Source organism: Electrophorus electricus, chromosome 21 (genome assembly GCF_013358815.1).
Source record: "Electrophorus electricus isolate fEleEle1 chromosome 21, fEleEle1.pri, whole genome shotgun sequence".
Lineage (NCBI taxonomy): Eukaryota > Metazoa > Chordata > Actinopteri > Gymnotiformes > Gymnotidae > Electrophorus > Electrophorus electricus.
Window position 1 is genome coordinate 9,508,836 of NC_049555.1, and position 24,439 is coordinate 9,533,274.

At 43.7% G+C, this 24,439-nt stretch overlaps 1 protein-coding gene and 1 long non-coding RNA gene across 3 annotated transcripts in view; one reads left to right on the plus strand and one right to left on the minus strand.

The window, feature by feature from the left end:
- tshz3b (teashirt zinc finger homeobox 3b) overlaps window positions 1–5,547 on the minus strand; it is a 40,403-nt gene extending 34,856 nt beyond the window's left edge. The window contains exons 1-2 of the mRNA XM_027004751.2: window positions 5,195–5,547; window positions 4,423–4,799 (exon numbers count right to left, since the gene is read on the minus strand). Coding sequence (XP_026860552.2) covers window positions 4,423–4,462 — 40 coding nt within the window. The 5' untranslated portion in view covers window positions 4,463–4,799; window positions 5,195–5,547. The remainder of the gene's footprint in view (window positions 1–4,422; window positions 4,800–5,194) is intronic.
- Window positions 5,548–5,582: 35 nt separating this feature from the next.
- LOC113574083 lies at window positions 5,583–22,945 on the plus strand. Of its 2 annotated transcripts, none has more exons than XR_003410281.2 (4): window positions 5,583–5,815; window positions 18,984–19,225; window positions 19,336–19,393; window positions 22,014–22,945. It is a non-coding gene; the product is annotated as an uncharacterized LOC113574083 (long non-coding RNA). The 2 variants fall into 2 exon arrangements; XR_003410282.2 differs by lacking the exon at window positions 5,583–5,815 and adding an exon at window positions 5,828–6,072.
- Window positions 22,946–24,439: the final 1,494 nt, after the last annotated feature.

The window sequence follows — 24,439 nt, forward strand, 5'->3', positions numbered from 1 at the left end:
ATGCATATGATTAACATGACTGGGTCTTAATAAGGATAATTAGCATAATTAAGACAGTATGTTTCATTATACTTCCAGTAATTAAATTGAAAAAAAACAAAACATTTGCACCACTACTGGAGTTTCAAAGTGTTTGGGAAGCAGAACCCCGACAATTTCTACCACTAACAATGAAAGAATTTCACTTTGTATAATGTACCAAAATCGCTAAGAGAAAATATATGTACAAAGAAATTCCAGTGTGGAGTTGCCAAGTCATTAGGTTTAGAAATGGTTATAAATCACACTGCTACCACCACTACTAGCAGTACTTCTACTTAACTGTAAACATGTGAGGTGCTATATAGTCTTTTACCACTACAGGAATATTACTTTATTTACTATAGTGTGTGACTATATATAATGAGAAAACTACCTATACAACATATGCAGTATATATTTATTTGTGTGAGTGTGTGTGTGTGTGAGTGTGTGTGTGTGTGTGTTTGTGTGTGTGTGTGTGTGTGTTTACAGGCCAACTCCTGTTCCTCCACATGATCGTGTGTAGGAAAGGTGAGAGCTTCTCTCCCCTCTCAGAACACGCACTGCTTTTGATTAATCATCCTCTCCCATACGCAATCAATCAAGCAGCCTCTAAAATCACAGAAATCAGCTCCTTTCCCTCTCTCCAATCCATCTTGCCCCGTCCACGGTTGCATCCGTCACAAACCCAGATATTTTTATGAATCATATTTAGCCGCTTTAAACACAGCGCTGAGCATGTGCATGTACTTGCACGCCCCTGAGATAAACTAACTTTGAATATATTATAAGGGGAGTCATAATGACCAGTGTCAACACGATCCATCTCCATGCATCACCCTGACTGTGCGCAGATGTGCGCAAGGTAGGGATCAGCTGACAGCTCCAGCACGCAGTCATCTGAGAGCACGGTCTAGCCTGGTGACCGGGGCGCGGAGGGACCGCCCGTCGTAGCTCCCAGTACCTGCAGGCTGGAGCACCCAGCTGAAGTAATGAAAACCAAGACAGACAAGAGTGAGCAGGGGAAAAGTTTGATGTTTGATGTTCTCTCGGGCTCCCCAAAACAATTGATATGTTTGGTCTGGCAAAGCTTTGAAGCCTGTGAACAAAAACATGGTGTACACGCCATTGTCTGCTCCTGAATGGAGGAGGGCATTGTGGAAGGAAAAAAAAGGATGAAAAAAATGACCCTGGCTAGACAGAGAGCGCAGTGTCTGAGAGAAACAGAGAAAGAGTGAACACCATACGACAAATAATCAGCGCTACAAATATGCGAGTGCGGTATACAGAAGTGCATGCGACGCTTCTGCCGGCGTAAACACCGCTCACAGTTTTGGGGCTTTTTTCCTCCTACGTTGTGCAGATATTTCTCCCTGCCTGCCCACCCTCGTTGCGCTTCTGCTCCTCCTCCTGACCGTTCGGAGAGGCCTGTTCTAGCCAACGTGATTACGCAGGTACTCGGGCCCATTTGTCACCTGCAGCAGCAAATTGAGTTAGAGCGTGCTCTAAAGGCACGGAGCACTGTGTAATATCAACTTGATTACATCAAACTAGCTGCAAACCTAATTGGGCTGGATGACAGTGTGCGGAGCTTGTCATCTCCAATCATTAGGCCTGTCAGGAATCCATCAGCTTCACAGCTAATTAGGTGAACACTAATGAAGCTGGCAAAACAACTTTTCTTTTTCTACGGCTGAACGGGCCTTCTAGACTCAAAGTAGGGGAGAGCGAGAGCGAGAGAGAGAGAGAGAGAGAGAGAGAGGGAGGGAGGAAGAGAGAAATAAGAGAGAAATGCAGAAAAGTGAGGGAGGGAGAAATGTTCTCATGCAAAGCTCAAGGTTGCAGGGGACTGGATTTCCCAAAGTTCCTAATCAGGGCCCATCATCTGCCATCTTTCCTCTGCTCTTTCCATCACGACGGCGCAATCAATTTGTCATCACTCTTTGTATGCCACGGCGCAGTCGTCAACCTTATAACTTGCAGCTGTGAGGGCTGCTGGGAGAGAGGGATGGAGGGATGGAGGGAGGGATGGAGGGAGGGAGAGAGAGAGGAGGGGCATGGGGTTGGGGGTTGCATAAAAAAAAAAATCACAGGAAGCTGCCTCGTCTGGAGAAAAAAAAAAAAGAGCCTCTCAAGACTGCTCTTGTATTTGTCTTCATCCGCTCATCAAAGGCATAAATGCCTGAATCCTTTTTTTCTCTCACCCCTCTGAAATGAGAAGCCTTTCAGTCATCCCTCATTCCCTTCCCTCTACCTCTCTGGCGTGTCCATTAGGCAAAAGCATTTTGATAAAGTAAAACTCAGTCCTAACATATGAGGGTGGGAGTTTGGTACTAGTGTGTGTGTGTGTGTGTGTGTGTGTGTGTGTGTGTGTGTGTGTGTGTGTGTGTGTGTGTGTGTGTGTGCGTGTGTGTTGGGGGGGCAAAATGAGAGCACTCACTCTGCCAAGCTCTGATTGACCATTAGAGCCGTTGATGAATGTGGCTGTCAAGGGGGAGACAATTAAATCAAATATGAAACAAAGCTGCCTTGACGGGTCCGACTGATGGAGCAAACCATTCTTCCGTCTCCAGATTAGGCTATTAGTAGCATTTTTCATACCAGCTGCGTGTATGTACGTGTGCGAGTGTGTGTGTGTGTGTGTGTGTGTGTGTGTGTGTGTGTGTGTGTGTGTGTGTGTGGTGTGCATGTGTCAGCAGCGTTAGTGTGTTTTCACGTGCGTGTGCAAGTTGAACTCATTTACAGTATGCTAGCCAGTATGTTAGCACACCACTGCACTGACCTGCCACTTAAGTTATTGTATATGTGTGCAGGTATCAAAAAGGGGACTGTTAACAACTTGATGTGTAGTAGATTTCAGAGATTTCAGTCAATTTGTCTACTCATACCATCAGGCTTTGCCATTACATATCTTACTGTAGCGTGTGTTCTGTAAGTTTACACGACAACAACACAGTTATCCTCCTGGGGGATTCAGTTACGCTGGGTGTCACAGCACAGCCAGATCGAGAACTGTATTTCCTACACATCTTTGTTAAAAAAAAAAAAAAAAAAAAAAAGTTTTCAAACACCCACAAAAATATTTTAATAAGTTGCTATACACTATCAACTTGTAACGTGTAAGCTGCCCACTGTAACTCAAAGTAACTTAAACCAAGAAACAGTAAATAATTTTCCCTATCGGATTCTGCAAATAACTGTTCTGGCTGAAGATGCGTATTTTATATATATTACAGGTCACTATGTGTGGAAACACTCCTGCTTTGACAACTGTGCTGTATTTGTTAGTGCCGAGTCAAAAGGAAAGCGCGGCCTTGTGAACTGGCTATGTGAGAAAGCACCAAAGGATCACTTAAAGATGTTTTAATGGGGGGTTGTCAGGGCAGACGTGACGTCACGTGGATTGGTGTTGCCATGGGGAGTGAGTTATTGATGTTTATCGGGAATGAATAGATCAAAGACAAGGCAGATGACAGGCAATCAATCAGCCGTCAAATCAAAGATGGCAATTGTCCATTAAAACCCTCTTCCAGTCCACGTACTTCCCGAGTTCGCTTGCAAAATTATCTTTAAGTCTTTCCCAGAAACGGTCGGGGGTAGATAGCGTAGGGAAAAAAATCTAGGCGAAAGAATTTTTTATTTATTTATTTTTTTTGATTAAATGTTTGTGCACAAAACCCTCAAAACAGAGAATTCGAGCATCAAAGGGAGTCATGACAGTCAGCTGACACCAAAGCCTTTTCCCCTACGCTTCTTTATAGATCTCTAATTCATGGAGTCAATATCTGCGCCCTACGAGGAGAGGAAAGGAAGGACGAGTATAAAGCAGCGTAAAGAGAACAATCAGAGCTAAAGTTGACTTGGCTAAATCGGATAGCTAACAGTTGGCTGACAGTCACCCTTCCTGGTCAAAGTATTCCCCTAAAAGCTGAAAAACAATTACCGTTGACATATATATATATATATATATATATATATATATATATATATATATATATATATATATATGCGCTAATGTAACCTATAATGTCCGTCAAAGTATGAAAATAAATAAACAGAAAAACTACTTGGCTTAACAATATCATATCCTTTGATTAAATATTATTTCCGTGTGTTTGTTACATTTAAATACACTGGCATAACAAAGTCTTAAATGCCTGATAACTACTTTTTTTTTACAAAGACGCCATCCTTTCAGACCAAAGAAAAAAGAAACTTTTCGCATACATTTCAATCATCCGTGCCGAGAAATCACGCATTGGATATTTCCAGATCACACAATGTAACCTAGGCGCACACACACTAACCGTGTTCACCGAAGGCGGTGTGAGCTAAATGGAAACACTGCAGCAGTCGTAACAGAAACGGAGGTGAACAACAAGTAAAGGCAGGGGACCGTACCTGCCGAGCGCCGCGGCGCTTGCTGTTTTCTCCTTGGCATGCTCGGTTTTAAGGCTTCTGAAGAGTTCGCTCCTCGCCCCAGAGATTCCGAGCTGGTCCGCTCGTCTTTGATAGCGGCGCTTCCCTACGCGGTACCCGGGGCGCTTTCAGAAGGCTGGCATAGATCGTCAATTTTCAAACAAAAAAATTTCAAACGGAAGAGAAAACGGGCAGATGCGAGGCTGAAGAAGAAGAAGAAGAAGAAGAAGCGGGCTTTTTTCTGTCGCTCTCCTCCGCTCGGCTTGGATATCACGGAAAGACGAGCAGTACGGTGGGAGGAAAAAATGCTTCTGCCTCAATGCGATTCTCACTCCGCGTTGGAAGCTGCAACAGGCAAGCTTAAAGGAAAACGAAATGATCGCGTCACTCAAAGTCTGCAAACAGGGGCAAACATCAAGCACTGTCACATTAACTCCTTACACCTCGAATGGTTAGCTAGCTCTTGTCAGGAAGGTGGGCATATGTCTCTCTCTCTCACTCTCTCACTCTCTCCCTACCGCAGGCACACACACAATGCATACTGTTAGTAAAGTACCAATTCACACACACAGACTATGCCAGTTCAACGACTGACATTAAAACGTACATCTATTCAAACAAACAACGGAGATAATTTTACACAGATAAAATGCTGTTTGAGCGTAAACTCGAGCCACTGTGATGCCTTATAAGGCTCAATTCGGATTATCAGTAGTAAACAATGGTGTTAATGTGAACACCAAAGCATACTTACTCAATCGCTTGATTAACTGCGTTATCCATGAGCAATCCGATCCCAGTAATCGCACGCAATTTAAAAAAGCAGCAGGGTAGTCTCAGTGCGTCGCCGATAGCATTCGGCGAAAATCCCAAAGAGTCCGAGACTCCCTTGTCTTCAAATGTCCATCTTTTTTTTTTACAACGAGCGAACAGAAAAGAGGACAAAGGTTGGAAGGCAGAGATGGACAGACTTGTCGCCCGCGCGTCGGCTCGTTCGCGTATTTTTGTCCAAGCGCCTTCGAAAATCCACCGAGAGTCTCCGAATCGATGAGATGCGCGTTTGATTGGGCACTCCTCGTGGTAATAACGCGCGTGAGAAGGAGGGGACGGACTCGCGCTGCGCCTCGGCTGCTGCGCGAGCATGGATCAGTGGCTGGTGCCAAACACTTTCTTGGCCGCTAATAGCACTTTTCCTCCTCCTTTGTGCGGCTCGTAGTGGGTATTTAAAAAAAACGGCAGCAGCGAAGCAGACGCGCCTTCCCAGCTCCAAGATGCCTTTTCTCGCGTCTAATGTCTGACACAGAATCCGTACCAAACGCCTTCCTTGATATTTTGTTCAGCGCAGAGTGGAAAGGAGCGTGGGCTTTTTAAAACGGTAAGATCAAAACTCTCCAAATATGCCCCTCATCGAGATCTGGGACCTGTGTGTACGTCAGACGTTAAGGTTGAGACACGTTTTGGCGCTGCTGTGTGAGAAAGTTAGAGTACAGTGTGAACTCGTAACAGAGAAGTGGAGAAGTTGTCCGCGTTTTTCATGGTATATTTTGGATTACGGTACACCGATCCGCTCCACATTACAAAGACTACGCTGAGAGGGGACACACAAACTGCTTTCTCTCTTACAAGTAGACGGTGAGTTGGCAGGTACCGCTTCTTCTACCGAATGTGCTCACGTCCACGGTTTCCGTTCTCCCGTGGCGTCTCCTCTCGTGTAAGTCAACAGTCGACCAAAAGCGACCGCGGAAGGGATCGCATCGAGTCCTGGGAAGGGGCAGAGGTGTCGTGTCGTTCGATAAGAGCGGGATCTTAGTTCCGTGCGCCAGCCTTGCGGGGGGGACGTGAAAGAGCAGTCCTTCACTGATTCGGGATGTTTTTGCCCAGGCTCGCAGTGTGTGCCGCCAGAGCACTGCATGCCGTTAGATCCGCCCAAGCATCTGTCCGTCTGACCATTGGCGCATCCATCAGTGTCACACGCGCTGCACGTTTGCAACGACAATGGCTTCTTCATAGACACCACATTACTCCGCGCGCAGTCGATTTGACTACGGTATAATTCTCATTTTGAACAATATGCCTTATTTATAAGACAAGTGGAAACGTTTTTAACTTTAATAATAAAAGCTACTAAATCACACAACGGTTCGATTTTTATGCAAATTCGTATTTGCGGTTCATTGCAAAGCGGTTTCTCTTCCTGCCTCTAGTCGTGTTTTCTAACTTGTTTGTAGTTAGTAACTAGGTAGCTAGTACATAATAACAGCAACCAGTGTTTGTTTTGTGTTTGCTGACACATTACTACTACTTAATTTTCCGATTTCTGTACAGGTTGCACTAGGAAATAAGAGAAGTGTTAGGAAAGTAACATCATTTTTCGTCAGTGAAGTTTACCTTTAAGTCATCTTAAGTCATCTTGTATCCCAGATTGGGAGTCTAAGATAACCATATAATCGCAGAGTATTTGTTTATACCCAAATGTTGCAAGAAAGTTTTTTTTTCGCATGTTTTAGGCCGCGTTCTAAAAGCAGACAAATAGCGGTTAATATACATATGTGGTAAATTGAAAGGGCGAAATGTGTGTAGGCTAGTCTGTATGTTCACTGCAATGTCTGATAAATTTACTAGCACACCTGGAAGTTTAGCGCTTCGTGTTATAGTGGTTATAACAACAAAATAAAAAGCCTAAATAAATAATCAATATATCTTTATCTAACTGTCAAATTTAAAATTAGTCAAGATCCGTTGATCCGTTGTACTTTGAGTAACCTAATTATTCGTAAAGTAAGCAAGTAAACTGTCTGCTCTCGCTCTCGTTGCTGTTTTAGTATTGATAAAATTAAACTATATATATATATATATATATATATATATATATATATATATATATATATATATATATATATATATAAACGGTGTATGATAAATACTTTAATACACAAATAAACATCAATAGGAATAGCATTAGACTACTGATACTAGACAGTAGAGAAATCTTATATCTTTTATTGGTGTGGGAAAATGCCACCGACATTTGACCACTTACATATAAAGATATGATTATTTCTGGGGTGTGTGCGTGTGTGTGTGTGTGTGTGTGTGTGTGTGTGTGTGTGTGTGTGTGTGTGTGTGTGTGTGTGTGTGTGTGTGTGTGTGTGTGATAGGAATGAAAGAGCGAGAGAGAGAACGCACGCGGGTGTTTGAACATGAGCGCGCAATATCTGTCACCACCTTCCCGTGTCTGACGTCTAGGTGTTGTCTTCTGATTTTGTACAATGTAACGCTAAATAGGCTATCTGTTAAACGTGTATCGTTTTTAAAGTAAAATATATTTCTCAGCTGACTAAAACATTGTCCTTGACGCACAGAAAAGTAAATGTACTTACCCCTGTATTGTAATATGTTTCCTAAATTTGTGCTGCTGTAGCCCATTACATGTATGTACCCAGTTTGTCATTTTATGTATTGTTCTGTGATAATTGTCGCCAATATTAATGTATTACAGCAGTGTGATATTTTGGTGCATGTAAAATGCTTGTGGAGGCTTTAGGCCCGAAGCCTTAGCAAAGCTCTAAAAGTCATTAAAAGTGTATATAATTTATGTAACTAAAATCTAAACAATATTCAATATTCGTAGTCTAAATATTAGTTTAATTTGGAAGGTAAACGTACACGGAACCTCATCTACTTGGAGTCCTATTTGAAGGGGTGTAGAAAGTTCCATTATGGTGTGTCTGAGTGCTTCCGCAGAATATAATGAATTAGTAAAAGTAATTGTCTAAAAAGCCATGAGTTGAGCGTTTATTTATTTATTTTATTGTTTTTGAAATTTATTTTAGGCTGTTTCAACACATAACTGAAGTCTACATTTTAAATGTCTCTTTAAATCATAAAGTTTATTACTATCAAATTTGAGGTAATCTGATTTTTTCTCTTAACTTTAACATTATCGTGTAATCAGTTTCAAATTCGTAATGACCAAAGATTGTGTAATCCATTAAAACGTTTATTGTAAATGATTTTTGTCGTCGGGAAAAAAAAGAAAATACTAACACATGGTAAAAAAGTAGGCTAAAAATAATCAAAACGTAAGTAATATGTCCTCTTGAATCCTCTTATAAAGTTGATTATTGGATAAAATGGGTTTCTGCTGTCATTTATATTCACATTACTACCTTTAGAGATGCTGTTAAAAACTTTTTGAGTGTCATTTCAGTCATGAAAAAGAGTATTGTACAGCTGAGAGGGAATTCAAATATTTGTAGAGAAAAAAGAAATGAACACCAGTTTCTTAAGTCCACTAGATGAAGTAACCGGAGCTTTGCCATGGAAATATTCAACAATAAACGGTTCTGAGCAAGCTATTTATTAAGCATGTTCTATGATGCTTCAGAATTTCACCATGCACTCCTTGTTCAGTTTAACATGTTGCAGCATGATGAAACGCAACTGCATTGTAGTAGGCAGTGACTTTTCGACGTTTGGTTTTTAGAACGGACACAGGTGTTAATTTGTTTGGAGTTATGGCATGAACACGTCTTTAGAATATTACAGACCAAATAATTATTTTGCATTAAGTCTGCATGGTCTCTCTCTGTCTCTCTGTCTCTATCTCTTTCTCTGCCTCTTTTAATTGACGAGCCATGTTGCGTAAAGTAAGATAAATTAATAAGACTTAATAAAAACGATCCAGATACCACAGGTTCCATAATCTGACTTTGTTGTGGCTGCCGATACAGACTGGAAATGAAACAACAGGAATTAATCACATCCATATTCAATAAAATATTCACACGCTGCAATTATTCGCGTCCTGGCACGCAATTTAATGCCTTCCCGTGCGCACAGAGGAATCTCTTTGAAGAGTATGTAGTCTTTTACTTGCTTGGTTTTTTGTTAATTTATTTATGTTTCCCCCTTGGCGATTCTGATTGGCCACAGAGAAAGATAACTTTTTATATTCTTACTACTGTGACAGAATAGCATAATTAGGGTCAATCAAATGACTTGATTAATGAAGGATATAACTTTTTCTCCGTTTGCATTAAAGTGCAACCAGTTACATCTGTCATACGTGAGCCGGTTACATCTGTCAAAGCGCATTACTGCGAGCAACCCAACGAAACTCCAGCGGCGGATTTGTGGATTCATTTCCTCACATGCTAAAAAATGGAAAAAAAAAGAAAATAAATTATTGGGCTACACAGCGGTTCATCAAAAAATTCTAAATAGAATGGAATTTACACAGGCGTGCTGGATTAATTTGTTTATAAAACGTAATATAGTTAATCTCTTAAACAACTAACTAATTCGTTATTCAGCCCCAGATTTTGTTAGTAGACCACAATGAAGGGGGTCAAATGGCGTAGAGTGTTTATTTATATATATATATATATATATATATATATATATATATATATATATATATATATATATATATATATATATATATATATATATATATAAAACTAGGCTCGCTTTATCACTGTGCTCTGCAAACTCATGTCCAACAACCGTTTGCGTTTTAAGATCATTTCCAATTTTCCCTTTCTAGAAAAAGACAGGGGTGCTTCAGGTGACCTACGAGTGCATATATGCTGTTCTGAGATCAGTCAGCACTTGAAATTAGCCGCTGCTAAATTATATAACTAAACAAGCTGCACTGTACGGCTTTTTATAATTCTGGCCATGCGCAACCCCTGTTATTTAATTATGCGAAACCTATTGTGAGCTTCCTAAAAGCATCGTAAAACAAATATCATCTTTAAATGGCAGAACAAGTATTACACTGAACACTCTAATTTTAGATGATCTTAACACTACGATTATTTTATGAAACTGGGGCCTGTTTAGTAACATGGAAGGTGAGTAGAGGAAAAGGCCTAGAATAAGCGTTATTATAAAGTGCGTAACAGTAAGGACGCCATACTCTGGTTGAGAGTACCAGTTTGCACTGGTGTTTTTTATAACTCGTCCCTAAGTTCCCCGTCGCCGTCTCTAAATAGAAAACTCACACACGTCTCATCGCACCCAGATCAAGATGTGCGTCTTTACGCTTTAACACCAATCCGAACGCCTAAACTGTAAGACAGTGCAGGTAATTAGGCCCCTGCGTAAAGATAATTATTAGTAATAGCAATTTATTAACATTTTCCATCATTTGGAATTCAAGTGAGATTACGGTAAGTTATAGCAAACATTTAATCGTGATCTACGTTGTCCTTTAATTAACGAGTGTTCACTGTAATCGCTCCTTAGTTTGGTAATTAATACCCCGTCGTTTTAGTCCATACTCATTTTCAGTCCATAAACTTGGCGTCCATGTTTTGTTCATAGATCTGCTCTGAATTTCTTGGTCTTCGCAGCCAGGTGAAATAAGAACAATTGCAAAAGATCGTGTTGTTCGCTATTTAGTGTACTACACCCATCAACTACGGTAGTTTTATTATGAATGATTGCCGACGACAGCGTTGTTAGCTTTTTAGCCTACCACACCTGTACAGACGAGCTTTATAGAAAAGCGCAGGTCGATGTAATCGATATTTTCTGGCCGCTTGCGTGTGGAGCGCTCTAGTAATTAGCCGGTGGAGGACGCAGAAGGACCGAGGGCATCTCCGTTACCGGGCAGCCACAGCGTGCCACAGCCTCACCTTCATTCAAACACGCGCCAGAGGCTTGCACAATCCCGCTGGATTAGATAACATTTCTTACGAATAAAGGTTAATGATTGTCGCTACTGTGACCATCGCCCTCCCCTGAGGCCAAACTCTCAATAGACTCTCGAGCTGGCGGCGTAGGCAGCGGGCCACGCCAGGGTCGACTAGGCCACCCGATATCTAACCAGCGGGGCCCGAGGGCACCAGACGTGGGTGAGACACCTGCTTCATTTGGCTTGTAGAGTCAGACCAGCTTGCGATATAATGTACTGGTAGTCAGGGACAAAAAGATGGGTAGGAAATGGAGACAATGACTTGGGGGGGGGGGGGGGGGGGGGGGGGGTTACAGAGGACTGGAGGACAGTTCCGAGTCTGAAAGCAGGGGAGATTTCACGGTGGTCGAGCTGGAGAAGAGAATACTCTCTGCTGCTCAGCACATCTTCACGGCACACTTGTTCCCAGTAGTGTGTGTAAGGAGGCCAAGCTCTGGTGCGCAGGCAAGAGTGGATCTCTTCCAGAGCAGGGGAAACATTGACTCATCTTGGAGCTCCCTTCTGGAAATATACCTAAATGCTACATTTATTATTATTATTATTATTATTATTATTATTATTATTATTATTATTGGCCTTTTATGTTTGCATTATGGCATTATAGCTGCTATATTGCATATGGTATGAATTAAGGCCACTGAAGTTGAATTAACCATAGGCCCAGCAAATGCTATAAATAATCAATTTTAACCCCTTAAATATCAGGCTTATTATTTTATTAATAATCTTAAGGCAGACTTAAATAACTACATGAAACTAACATGAAAGGTAAGAGAGAAACTAACTTTGACAAAAAGAATAGGGTTAGGTAATTCAACTCCTATCATACCCCTACACCTCTCTTCTGAATGAACCATTAACACTAAACACTTGTTGTACAGTGCTGCTCCTGTGAAAAGGAAACCTTTTAAAATGGACTCTTATCAGCAAAATGTGTCTCTTTACTAAGACATAAGCTTTCCTAAGAAGTCAAACTTTAGTGGGTAGGGGGTGGACTGTTTGCCTCTCTCTCTCTCTCTCTCTCTCTCTCTCTCGCTGTCTGTCTCTCTCTCTCTCTCTCTCTCTCTCTCTCTCTCTCTCTCTCTCTCTCCTAATGCTTGCTGGGTGTGCTAGCTTTCAGGGTTGAGAGGGCAAGTGCCGACCAGCCCTCTTTGTCTGTTACTAGGTCACGGAGGACCCCCCCCCACCAGCACCCACCCCGCCAACACTGCCTCTCCTGCCTCTCCTGCATCCAGCACCTCCTGATCCCCTGCCACCAGGGAGAGGGTAATTTAAGCTCCGCGTGACGTTCCCTATTCATCACTGTCCCACCGACCCGCTTCAAAATTAAAGTCTGATCTACAAAGTTAAAGCAGAATGAGACAAAAAATTGGCAGAGGTCAAAAAGGGTGGGACGAGTCAAAACACGATGTGCTGTTGTGGCGCCCCTTGACATATGTGGTTGCTCAGGGCCGGCAAGAAATTAATGCATTAACCCACTGCATCAGCTGAGGCCCCCAGGGGCAACAGCGCCGCGGCCCACAAAACCGTCTGCGAGGCCCCAAAACACGCCTCAAATCTCAGCCCAAGCAAATAGGAAGCAAACATGTTTCAGTGTTTACAGCAGCACTGTTTTCTAATGGCAAAGGAGTGCTGTTACCATGGGCCACCAGTCGCAGCGCTAAACGGGCAGTATTAGTTTTGGAGCGATTGCTTCCTGAGAGTGTAGGGGGAGCAGCTTTTTGGATATTTTGGCAGTTGATCATCAAACGGTACAATGTTGAGAACACTTCATATTGTTCTCCATATGCTAATTGCTTGACTATAAAGGGAAGGCCAAGACTCCTGAGATGGCAATGTGATGGAAAATTCTAAGAATTCCTGATGGCCCTAGGAGGGAAGAAGCAGGTTCAGCCGAATAAGACTGATTAGGAAAGAGCAAGCGTCCTTACTGGATGTGTAAAAACGTGACCAAGAAAAACAGAGCGACTTCCTCTGTAATGGGCCAGTGTAACTCCGCCTGATTGGGCCAAATGACGTAAGGGCTGAAGCTGACTCAGACATGCCTGATTGAGGGAGCATGTGTGTGTGTGTGTGTGTGTGTGTGTGTGTGTGTGTGTGTGTGTATGTGTGTGTGTGTGTGTGTGTGTGTGTGTGTGTGTGAAAGAGAATGAGAGGGGGAGAGAAATCTCAGTGGAGGTATGGTACTATGTACCTTTTCTGCATACTTGCATACAAACAAGCACACAAACAGTGAGTGTGTGTGTAAGTACACTTAATGTGGGTGGGTGGGGGACACTTGCCATAAGAGAGAAAGGTAGTGTGTGTGGGTGCGTTTAAGCATGAATCAGACACTAAACCTTGTGTATGTGAGCATGTTGAAAAGCCAGCATCTGTGTGTATATGTGTGTGCATGCATTTGTGTGAGTTGCTGCTGCTGCATGTGTGCGCGCACATGGGTGTGTGTGTGTGTGTGTGTGTGTGTGTGTGTACATGTGCATCAGTGTGGGTTTGGGTGGGTTGCTGTATGGATCTGTGTATATGTATATGCATACTCGTGCATATATGTGTGTGTGTTTCCAGCTCTGTGTGTATGTTAGTCTGTGTGCGATTGCCTTGCATATCCTTGTGCGGATCCTGATCCGTGGTGCCGTATGGTAAACAGGAACGCTTTCCCTGGAAGGAGGAATTTCCCCCTGTAGCCCCCTATATCTGTAATAGTGGCGGTAATGAGCTGCAGCTGTCATAGAGCTTTCCGCTTCTCGTCCCTGATTCATGTTCCTGCTGCACAGCGTCTACAACTGGAACAAATGTTTACCCCAATGAGAAGCAGGAAAACACGGCCTGCCCAGCTCACGGCTCTTAACAGACTAACTAATGGCCCCAGTCCTATTTTAGCCCTTTTAATAATGCAAGCTAGCTTTGAGATGCAGACCTCCGAGATGAATCATGCTGGCCATTGAATGGTGCAACTTTCTAGGTAGATGATACTAAAGATGTGTAACAGATAGGACATGGAGCTGAACGGAGGCTTGATTCTGATATTTTTCCTAAAGGAAATAGAAATAGAATGGATATTTTTAACTCTACTTTTGGGAAAGGAGTCATATAGACATAGTTAAGCTGCTGGAGTTTTCTCTTGTGTCTGGCTATTTCAGTCCGTTCACACACACTCTCTCATGTTGGGGCTTCTCGTGTGCTGCTCCGCTGTAAAGGAAGCTGTGAAAGGCAGACTAAAACACTGTTCAGTGTAAAGCTACAGTTTCATATGCTGCTTTTTATTTATGTTTTATTTTACAATTACTTTTCTTAATGTTTTTACCTGTAGTCCATGTTTTTTTTTCCTTTTTTCAAAAGACCTTGATTTTTTTTCTTTTCATGCCAAAGTGGTGTGTGTGTGTGTGTGTGTGTGTGTGTGTTTACTCTACATGGTAGTAGATCTGTGACTCAAAATGGCACCACAGTGTGCCATGCATCCTGGCAGTGGCATTAATCACACTTTTTTAATTAGCACAGACTGGCTTTATTAATTAGGTGTGATACGGCACTGATATGGCCTCTCTGTGTCAGTCCTCCTTCCACATCACAGACACACAAACACTCACATACACACACTCTCACACACCACCCTCTAGCCATCAGACCTCCTCTCACAAGCAGATGTCTCAACCTCGCAGATAGAGAGAGAGAGAGAGAGAGAGAGAGAGAGAGAGAGAGTGAGTGAGTGAGTGAGTGAGTGAAACACTGTGAATTCCACACAGTTAGAAGAATGGAGAGGAAAGTGGGGAGAAAGCTTTGTAGCTTTGAAGAGGCTAATACAAGTATGTACACTGTGTGTCCAGAAGACCAGGATACTAACTTGATTCTGAAGCGCTGCGAAAGTGTGAGCTAAAGAGGAGCATAAGGGAGAGAAAGTGACAGGGAGTCTAAAACAGGAGGAAAGGGAGTCGGAAGGAGGGAGGGAGCACTGCAAAGAAGGAGAGTGTAGCGAACGGGAAAGGCGGCATCGGGAAAATCAGAGTGAGCAGAACGGGTGTACTCAACAACCAAACTGCCCACACAGCTCTAATAGTACACCGATCAGCGAAGCAGATGCCAGCCCAGAGAACTGGCCCTACTGTCTCACTCGCTGTCTCTCTCTCTCTGTCTCTGAATTTCTGTCTCACTCTCTGTCTCTCGCTGTCCGACTCTCTCTCCCTGAGCCACTTGACTGTGCTGGTGTTTATCTTGCGCTGACATCCTCGACCTCCTCCACTCCTGCTACGCTCTGGAACAGCAGTGGCATCCTAAGCACACACGCTGAGAGACAGAGAAGGAGAAGAAAAACCAGACAGAGGCAGGGTGAAAGAGAGATGGTGGCCACAGGCTGTGAAATGGAAAGAAGAGCAGGGGAAGAGAGAGAAAGAGGGAGACACAGAGACAGACAGAGAGAGAGAGAGAGAGAGAGAGAGAGAGAGAGAGAGAGAGAGAGAGAGAGAGAGAGAAATGATGCTCTAGCTGTCTACCTTAAAATGAGGCTGTATGGGCATGTGGTCATGTATGGTGCCCCCCCACCCCCAACCCCCCGCCTATCTCTCACGCCTGAGCTGTTTAGCAGCGAGCGATCACTCAAGCACATTTCTACAAATGAGCATCATGGCCAAACTAAAGTGACAGACCCGAATCTAATGACTGATAAATCAGGAATTTGTGTGTGCGCACATACACAAACACACACACAAACATACTCAGTGTTATGTGGCATCATATTGATTCGTGGTTAGCTAGTGCAAGTGTACTGGGTGTGTATTGCATGTGCGTACTCTCTGAGGCCTAGTACTCTCCTATACAGGCAAGATTAGTACCCTAGTATAGCTAAACCCAGACGCTAACAGACGTGGTACTGGTGCACTGGCTCCAGCCTGTATTCTGTAGCATTGGTACACTGGGATAAATGGTAAATACATAGAGCACTTTATTAAGTACACCCACTCTATAACAGGCACCTAAAAGGCTCCCAAACCACTTACAGGTCAGATGTAAGTGATAATCCACCAGTGCCACCAGCTCACTGACTGTACTGGTGTCTTGGACAGTAAGTACACTGTGTTGATCTTCACTGGCCTATTTCATGAGTGCCCTGCTTCGTCCAGCTGTTAACTGGATGCTTTTAATATACATTTGAACTGTAAATGCGCTTTTAAATACTGCATATTTACACATTGATTAATACAGCATAAATTCATAGATATGCACTTACATATTCATACACAAAATACAAAGACATCACCTGACACCCCCAAGTTATTTTCAGTTAACCTCTGAGTACATTTACAGCATTTTGCAGACATTCTTATCCAGAGTGACTGTCCTGTGTTTAACAGTATGTATGTTCTCTGGGAATCAAACCCATTATCCTGGTGTTGTTAGCACCTTGCTCTGCCCAAAAGAGACCATCTGCCTACAGATGCAGCTATAGAGTAGATGCACCTATTAACCTACTTTATTCAGTATGTTCCATTAAAGGCCATACTACAAGATTGCTTTGACAAAACATGACAAAATAAAACTCATTTTCCTACATAGAAGCTTAATCACTGAATTATACCACTGACGTGCTGCTGATTTTTTTTGTCAGTACACTAATTACCTTTGCTTGTGATACTGATGTATTAAAATACAATTTTCAAATCAGTACTTAAATGTACCTTAAATTAAATGTAGACTTTTGCTTCATTTCAGAACTCTGCTATTATCTGCAGTTCCCAGTGAAAATGAAAAATATTCTAATTATCAAAGACAGCAAAATGACATCATCGGTGTTGGGCTTTGCATCTGTAATAGCGGTGTTCGTGTATACATGTGCTTGCTTGTGTGTGTGTGTGTGTGTGTGTGTGTGTGTGTGTGTGTGTGTGTGTGTGTGTGTGTGTGTGTGTGAAATGTTGAAGTTTGGAATTTGTTTGGAATTAGGATCTGCTTTGGTTTGGATGAGCTGCTAAGTTTTAGTGTCTCTCTCTCTCTCTCTCTTTCACTCTCTCTCTCTTTCACTCTCTCTCTCTCTCTCTCTCTCTCTTTCACTCTCTCTCTCTCTCTCTCTCTCTTTCACTCTCTCTCTCTCTCTCTCTCTCTCTCTCTCTCTCTCTCTCTCTCTCTCTCTCTCTCTCTCTTCTCTCTCATGTTCTGCTGTTCTGCCCCTGCCTTTGGGAGGATTCTGGCAGAGCTCTTCCTCTGGACACAGAACCGGCAGGGCTCTGAGCTCTCCGTGCTGGCCTGACCTCTACCAGCTCACTCCTCCCCGGTGCAGGCATGGTCCCCAGGCAGGGCTGGGACAGAACGCTTAGTGAGACGTCCTCTTCCAAGGCAGGTTCTCCAGGCGACGGTCACATGCACAGGATCACAGGGGTTCATTCAACTGGCTCAGAACAAAACAAAAGACCCCCTGCAGAGAGAGAGCAAGGGGGTGTCTTTGTATGTGAGGGGGTGAACTAGAGGAAAGAGTGAGGCTGTTTTTGAGTGTGTCCCTGTGTGCAAAAGAGACCGTATAGTTCAGCAGGAATAAGGGTGTATGGGTCAGAAAGAGAGCGAGAGTGAGGCAGTTTTGGAGTGTGGGTGTGTCCATGTGTGTCTGTGTATAGGTGCAAAGCCATGGTGCATATTTCAGCAACACCCCATAGAGGGGGAGAAAAAAATGGGTGTGATCCAGTGAGACAACCATATCAGTTCACTGAATTTAGATTCACCTATTGAACACCCACTGAACACTTATGCTCACACATGAGCAGGGACAATACAGTGAATAAAGCACAGCTGGTCAGTAATTTATAATTTTTCTATAAATGCATTGTATGCAGTTATTATGGAATGCTGTTTCATTCCCCAATTGTATAACTGCACGTGTAATGTGTAACAGCTATGGTGCTTTCTGCTTTAACGAGTCCTGTCGTGGACTCGTATCACTGTTTTTCAGCAGCCCAGAGTGCAGCATGATTTGATTGGAGTAAATTAATGTTGGACATAAAAAAGGATTCCTGGCTTGCCTCTCGCGCTGAGGTCAGGTTTTTCATACAGAGAAGTAAAGCACACTGGACCAGTGTTGGGATGTGTTTTAAATTTCGATGAGGTCATTTCTCAAAACGAAAAGATCGGGTCTTGGTAGAAAAGGGACCGGATCGGAGGTATTAGTTCAAGGTATATGTTCCCTTTTGCTTTGTGGTGTGTCTTTTCATTTGCACTCTAAAGCAAAACTGATGTCTCCCCTTTTCAAATATTATTCATTTCCCATGCCTGGTTTTGAGTTTTCTGATCCGCTATAGTCCTAATTGAACACTTTGACAGGCAGGTACATTAAACAGCAGAAAAGCTTTTAAAGATGGCTCCTGGTCAGCAACGTGCCCCCCCCCCCCCCGCCCCTCCTCTCTCTCCTTCATTCTCTCCCCCTCTCTCTGTCTCTCTCCCTCGGTGGCCTTGAGCTTCATACAGATCCATCCTTTTTCTCTGGCCTTAAATGGGATAATGGAGAACTCAGATGACCCCATGCCCATACAAATGCATGCACACTTTTATTTTATTTTTTTTTTGATCTAGTCATTCATACTACAGCGATGAAGGACAACTAGCTAATATGTTTTAGGAGAAAATCAGTGGGGAAAAAAAAAAAATTAACCAACCCTTGAATGGTTTCTAATAGCCTAACACATAATTATAATTCTCAAGTATTCAGCCTGTGAGCAAAAATAAAGGCAGCCGATACGCTGCCAATCACGGCTCCAGCTCGGATGGTAATCTCTGCACAGCTGGTGCCATGGTAACCAACATTAAGTGGACACTATAATCATATCATTAATTCAGCTTTGCGACCTCTTTGTCTCTATTTTTAAAACAGGTGAGAAAGCAGTAGCTGGAAGCGCGGCAGCCCGACACGTCTCCCCTGGCCCTCTTCCCTCTCCTCCCGCGCTACACCACCACGGCCCTACAGGGCTCATCGTCAAGAAAGCAACGGGCTGCCACTTAATGCCTTTGCTCAAAAAGCACACAGAGCAGGAGAGACTTTGTACACGTGCTGCCATGTGTATACTGCCACTGCAGAACATAGCAAGGAGACGTGTTTTGTATCCTATGAATCAAGTGTGCATTTTTTTTTTTTCATTTTTAAACCAAAGAAAACTGCTAAACCATCCAGAGAGGTTGTTACATTCTGTGTAATATAGTTGTTTTTCTTCCTTTATTTTCTTTAGGATGTCAAAACGTCTGGAGGATAATTTTGCTGACTGCAGCATGAGAGCTTGGATAAAGGTCAGAGCCCACAATCTCACATTCCTGTACTTCCTTACTCCAGTACCCTTACACTCACTGACCAGTACCCATACCCTTACACTCACTGACCAGTGCCAATACCCTTACACTCACTGACCAGTACCCATACCCTTACACTGACTCACCAGTGCCCATACCCGTACACTCACTCACCAGTGCCCATACCCTTACACTCACTCACCAGTACCCATACCCTTACACTCACTGACCAGTGCCCATACCCTTACACTCACTCACCAGTACCCATACCCTTACACTGACTCACCAGTGCCCATACCCGTACACTCACTCACCAGTACCCATACCCTTACACTCACTGACCAGTGCCCATACCTGTACACTCACTCACCAGTACCCATACCTGTACACTCACTCACCAGTGCCCATACCCTTACACTGACTCACCAATACCCATACCCTTACACTGACTCACCAATACCCATACCTGTACACTCACTCACCAGTGCCCATACCCTTACACTCACTCACCAGTGCCCATACCCGTACACTCACTCACCAGTGCCCATACCCTTACACTCACTCACCAGTACCCATACCCTTACACTCACTGACCAGTGCCCATACCTGTACACTCACTCACCAGTACCCATACCTGTACACTCACTCACCAGTGCCCATACCCTTACACTGACTCACCAATACCCATACCCTTACACTGACTCACCAATACCCATACCTGTACACTCACTCACCAGTGCCCATACCCTTACACTCACTCACCAGTGCCCATACCCGTACACTCACTCACCAGTGCCCATACCCTTACACTCACTCACCAGTACCCATACCCTTACACTCACTGACCAGTGCCCATACCCTTACACTCACTCACCAGTACCCATACCTGTACACTCACTGACCAGTACCCATACCCTTACACTGACTCACCAATACCCATACCCTTACACTGACTCACCAATACCCATACCTGTACACTCACTCACCAGTGCCCATACCCTTACACTCACTCACCAGTGCCCATACCCTTACACTGACTCACCAGTGCCCATACCCTTACACTGACTCACCAGTACCCATACCCTTACACTCACTGACCAGTAACCATACCCTTACACTCACTCACTAGTGCCCATACCCTTACACTGACTCACCAGTGCCCATACCCTTACATTGACTCACCAGTACCCATACCCTTACACTGACTCACCAGTACCCATACCTGTACACTCACTCACCAGTGCCCATACCCGTACACTCACTCACCAGTGCCCATACCCTTACACTCACTCACCAGTACCCATACCTGTACACTGACTCACCAGTGCCCATACCCTTACACTGACTCACCAATACCCATACCCTTACACTGACTCACCAATACCCATACCTGTACACTCACTCACCAGTACCCATACCCTTACACTCACTGACCAGTACCCATACCCGTACACTCACTGACCAGTGCCCATACCCTTACACTCACTCACCAGTGCCCATACCCTTACACTGACTCACCAGTGCCCATACCCGTACACTCACTCACTAGTGCCATACCCTTACACTCACTGACCAGTACCCATACCCTTACACTCACTCACCAGTACCCATACCCTTACACTGACTCACCAATACCCATACCTGTACACTCACTCACCAGTGCCCATACCCTTACACTGACTCACCAATACCCATACCTGTACACTCACTCACCAGTACCCATACCCTTACACTCACTGACCAGTACCCATACCCGTACACTCACTGACCAGTGCCCATACCCGTACACTCACTGACCAGTACGCATACCCGTATACTCACTGACCAGTAACCATACCTGTACACTCACTGACCAGTGCCCATACCCTTACACTGACTCACCAGTGCCGATACCCTTACACTCACTGACCAGTACCCATACCCTTACACTCACTGGCCAGTACACATACCCTTACACTCACTCACCAGTGCCCATACCTGTACACTCACTGACCAGTACCCATACCCTTACACTCACTGACCAGTACACATACCCTTACACTCACTGACCAGTGCCCATACCCTTACACTGACTCACCAATACCCATACCTGTACACTCACTCACCAGTGCCCATACCCTTACACTCACTGACCAGTAACCATACCTGTACACTCACTCACCAGTGCCCATACCCTTACACTGACTCACCAGTGCCTATACTCGTACACTCACTCACCAGTACCCATACCCATACACTCATTGACCAGTACCCATACCCTTACACTCACTGACCAGTACCCATACCTATACCCTCACACACTTGTACTCATTCCCTTACACTCACTCTCCTGTACTCAGGTTTCAGAATGTTTAAAATTGTATTCTGTTAAAGATTACTGATTACCTGTTATACTTGCTCCTGAGCAAGACCCTTAACCTCAAGTTGTACTCAGTCATAATTGTAAGACGCTTTGGATAAAAGTGTAAGGCAAATATATCTGTAAACCAATCTAAATGATTACTTTATTAAAGTGATAAAAATACGTTTAACCCTTTAACAACAAAAGTGCGGCCCCCACAGTGTCAGCCAATATGGTCATCAAGAAGCATCTACAAGCTCCTGCATTTCCTCTGTGCAGATGCATGAACTATTCAGCAGGTGTGTAAAAGATGTGCACATAAACCACATGTCCCCTACCCAGCGGTCAAGCACTTCTGAGAAGACCTTCTGCTGCAGTGTCCAGTCCCTACACTCCTGTCTAACTGGGAGGCTCCACCAGAGTAAATATCTCAGATAAGGTATAGAATGTCTTGGCACTCGTAATAACAGAGTTCTTCATTATCAAACCTGCGGCACTTTGTTGGAATATTCTGATTAAAAACTGCTCCGCGATTGGAGATAATGAACTCGTCTGTTTTAAGATTTTGCCGAAGCCGAAGCTCTATTAGAAGCTGCTTAACACTTGGCTGAGAAGGGGGAGTATTTTAAAAAGCACTTTGTGTTTGTAAGCAGGAGTTTATCATCTGATAATGAATGCGAGACGTAACATGAGAAAAATCTGGAAACAGTGACTGACTCCAGTAATCTGTGATATATCTTCAACTAAACACAAAAGCAACTTCATTAAGATAACTTTTACGTAACATGTATAAAGTCATATGAAATAAATACCATATATTGACAAAAAAAACCCAAAACTTTAACATAGTGTTAACATAGAAACCATTGTCTTTGCATTATACAAACCTCATGTCCTCATGAAACAAATCCCATGTTCACAAACAAAGCTATTAGCACTCAAATTGCAGTGTGTGTTAGTGAAAGCGCAGAAAGACATGAATGGCAGCAGAAAAAGCTCCCAAATGGACATCTGCTTCCAGTGAGGAACTGCAAGGGAATGAAGAAACAGACCAAAAACGCAGTCTGGTTCAAAACACAGCGCATGCCACATATCTGAAACACTGAAGTAAATGCAGGGTACTTTTGATGGCAGTTCTGTGGATGGGAACAACAGTCATGTGAACCGTTCCCTCAGTTAGGAGCATTACAGAAGGGGGAAAGAAAGAAGAAGAAAGAAAAAGGTAAAAGGATCCTTAAGTTTTAATTTTGCTAACTTTCACCATATTTTTAAATGTAGCAGTCACACACCAGTACCCATTCCCTTACACACACACACACACTCCTGTACTCATCCCCTTACACACACACACACTCCTGTACTCATACCCTTACACACACACACACTCCTGTACTCATACCCTTACACACACACACACTCCTGTACTCATACCCTTACACACACACACACTCCTGTACTCATACCCTTACACACACACACACTCCTGTACTCATACCCTTACACACACACACACACACACTCCTGTACTCATACCCTTACACACACACACACACACACACACACACACACACTCCTGTACTCATACCCTTACACACACACACACACACACACACACACTCCTGTACTCATACCCTTACACACACACACTCCTGTACTCATACCCTTACACACACACACACTCCTGTACTCATACCCTTACACACACACACACTCCTGTACTCATACCCTTACACACACACACACACACTCCTGTACTCATACCCTTACACACACACACACACACACACACACACACTCCTGTACTTATACCCTTACACACACACACACACACACTCCTGTACTCATACCCTTACACACACACACACACACACACACACACACACTCCTGTACTCATACCCTTACACACACACACACTCCTGTACTCATACCCTTACACACACACACACACACACACACACACACACTCCTGTACCCATTCCCTTACACACACACACACTCCTGTACTCATACCCTTACACACACACACACTCCTGTACTCATACCCTTACACACACACACACTCCTGTACTCATACCCTTACACACACACACACTCCTGTACTCATACCCTTACACACACACACACTCCTGTACTCATACCCTTACACACACACACACTCCTGTACTCATACCCTTACACACACACACACTCCTGTACTCATACCCTTACACACACACACACACACACACACACACACACACACACACACAATCCTGTACTCATACCCTTACACACACACTCCTGTACACATACCCTTACACACACACACACACACACACACACACACACACACACACACACACACACACACACTCCTGTACTCATACCTTACACACACACTCCTGTACTATTGCCTTATTCTTACACTCCAGAAATACTCTTAGTCTCACACTTTTGTACTTGTACATTTACACTCACAATCCTGTACTCATACCCCTACATTCACATTTTATTACACATTTCCATTATGCAACCCTGCTCGTAAAGGGTCCTTACCCTCCTGTTCTCCTACCCTTACACACACAGTCCTGTACTCATACCCTTACACACTCACACTCCTGTACTCATACCCTTACACTCACACTCCTGTACTCATTCCCTTACAGACACACACACACACACACACACTCACACTCCTGTACTCATTCCCTCACACTCACAGTCA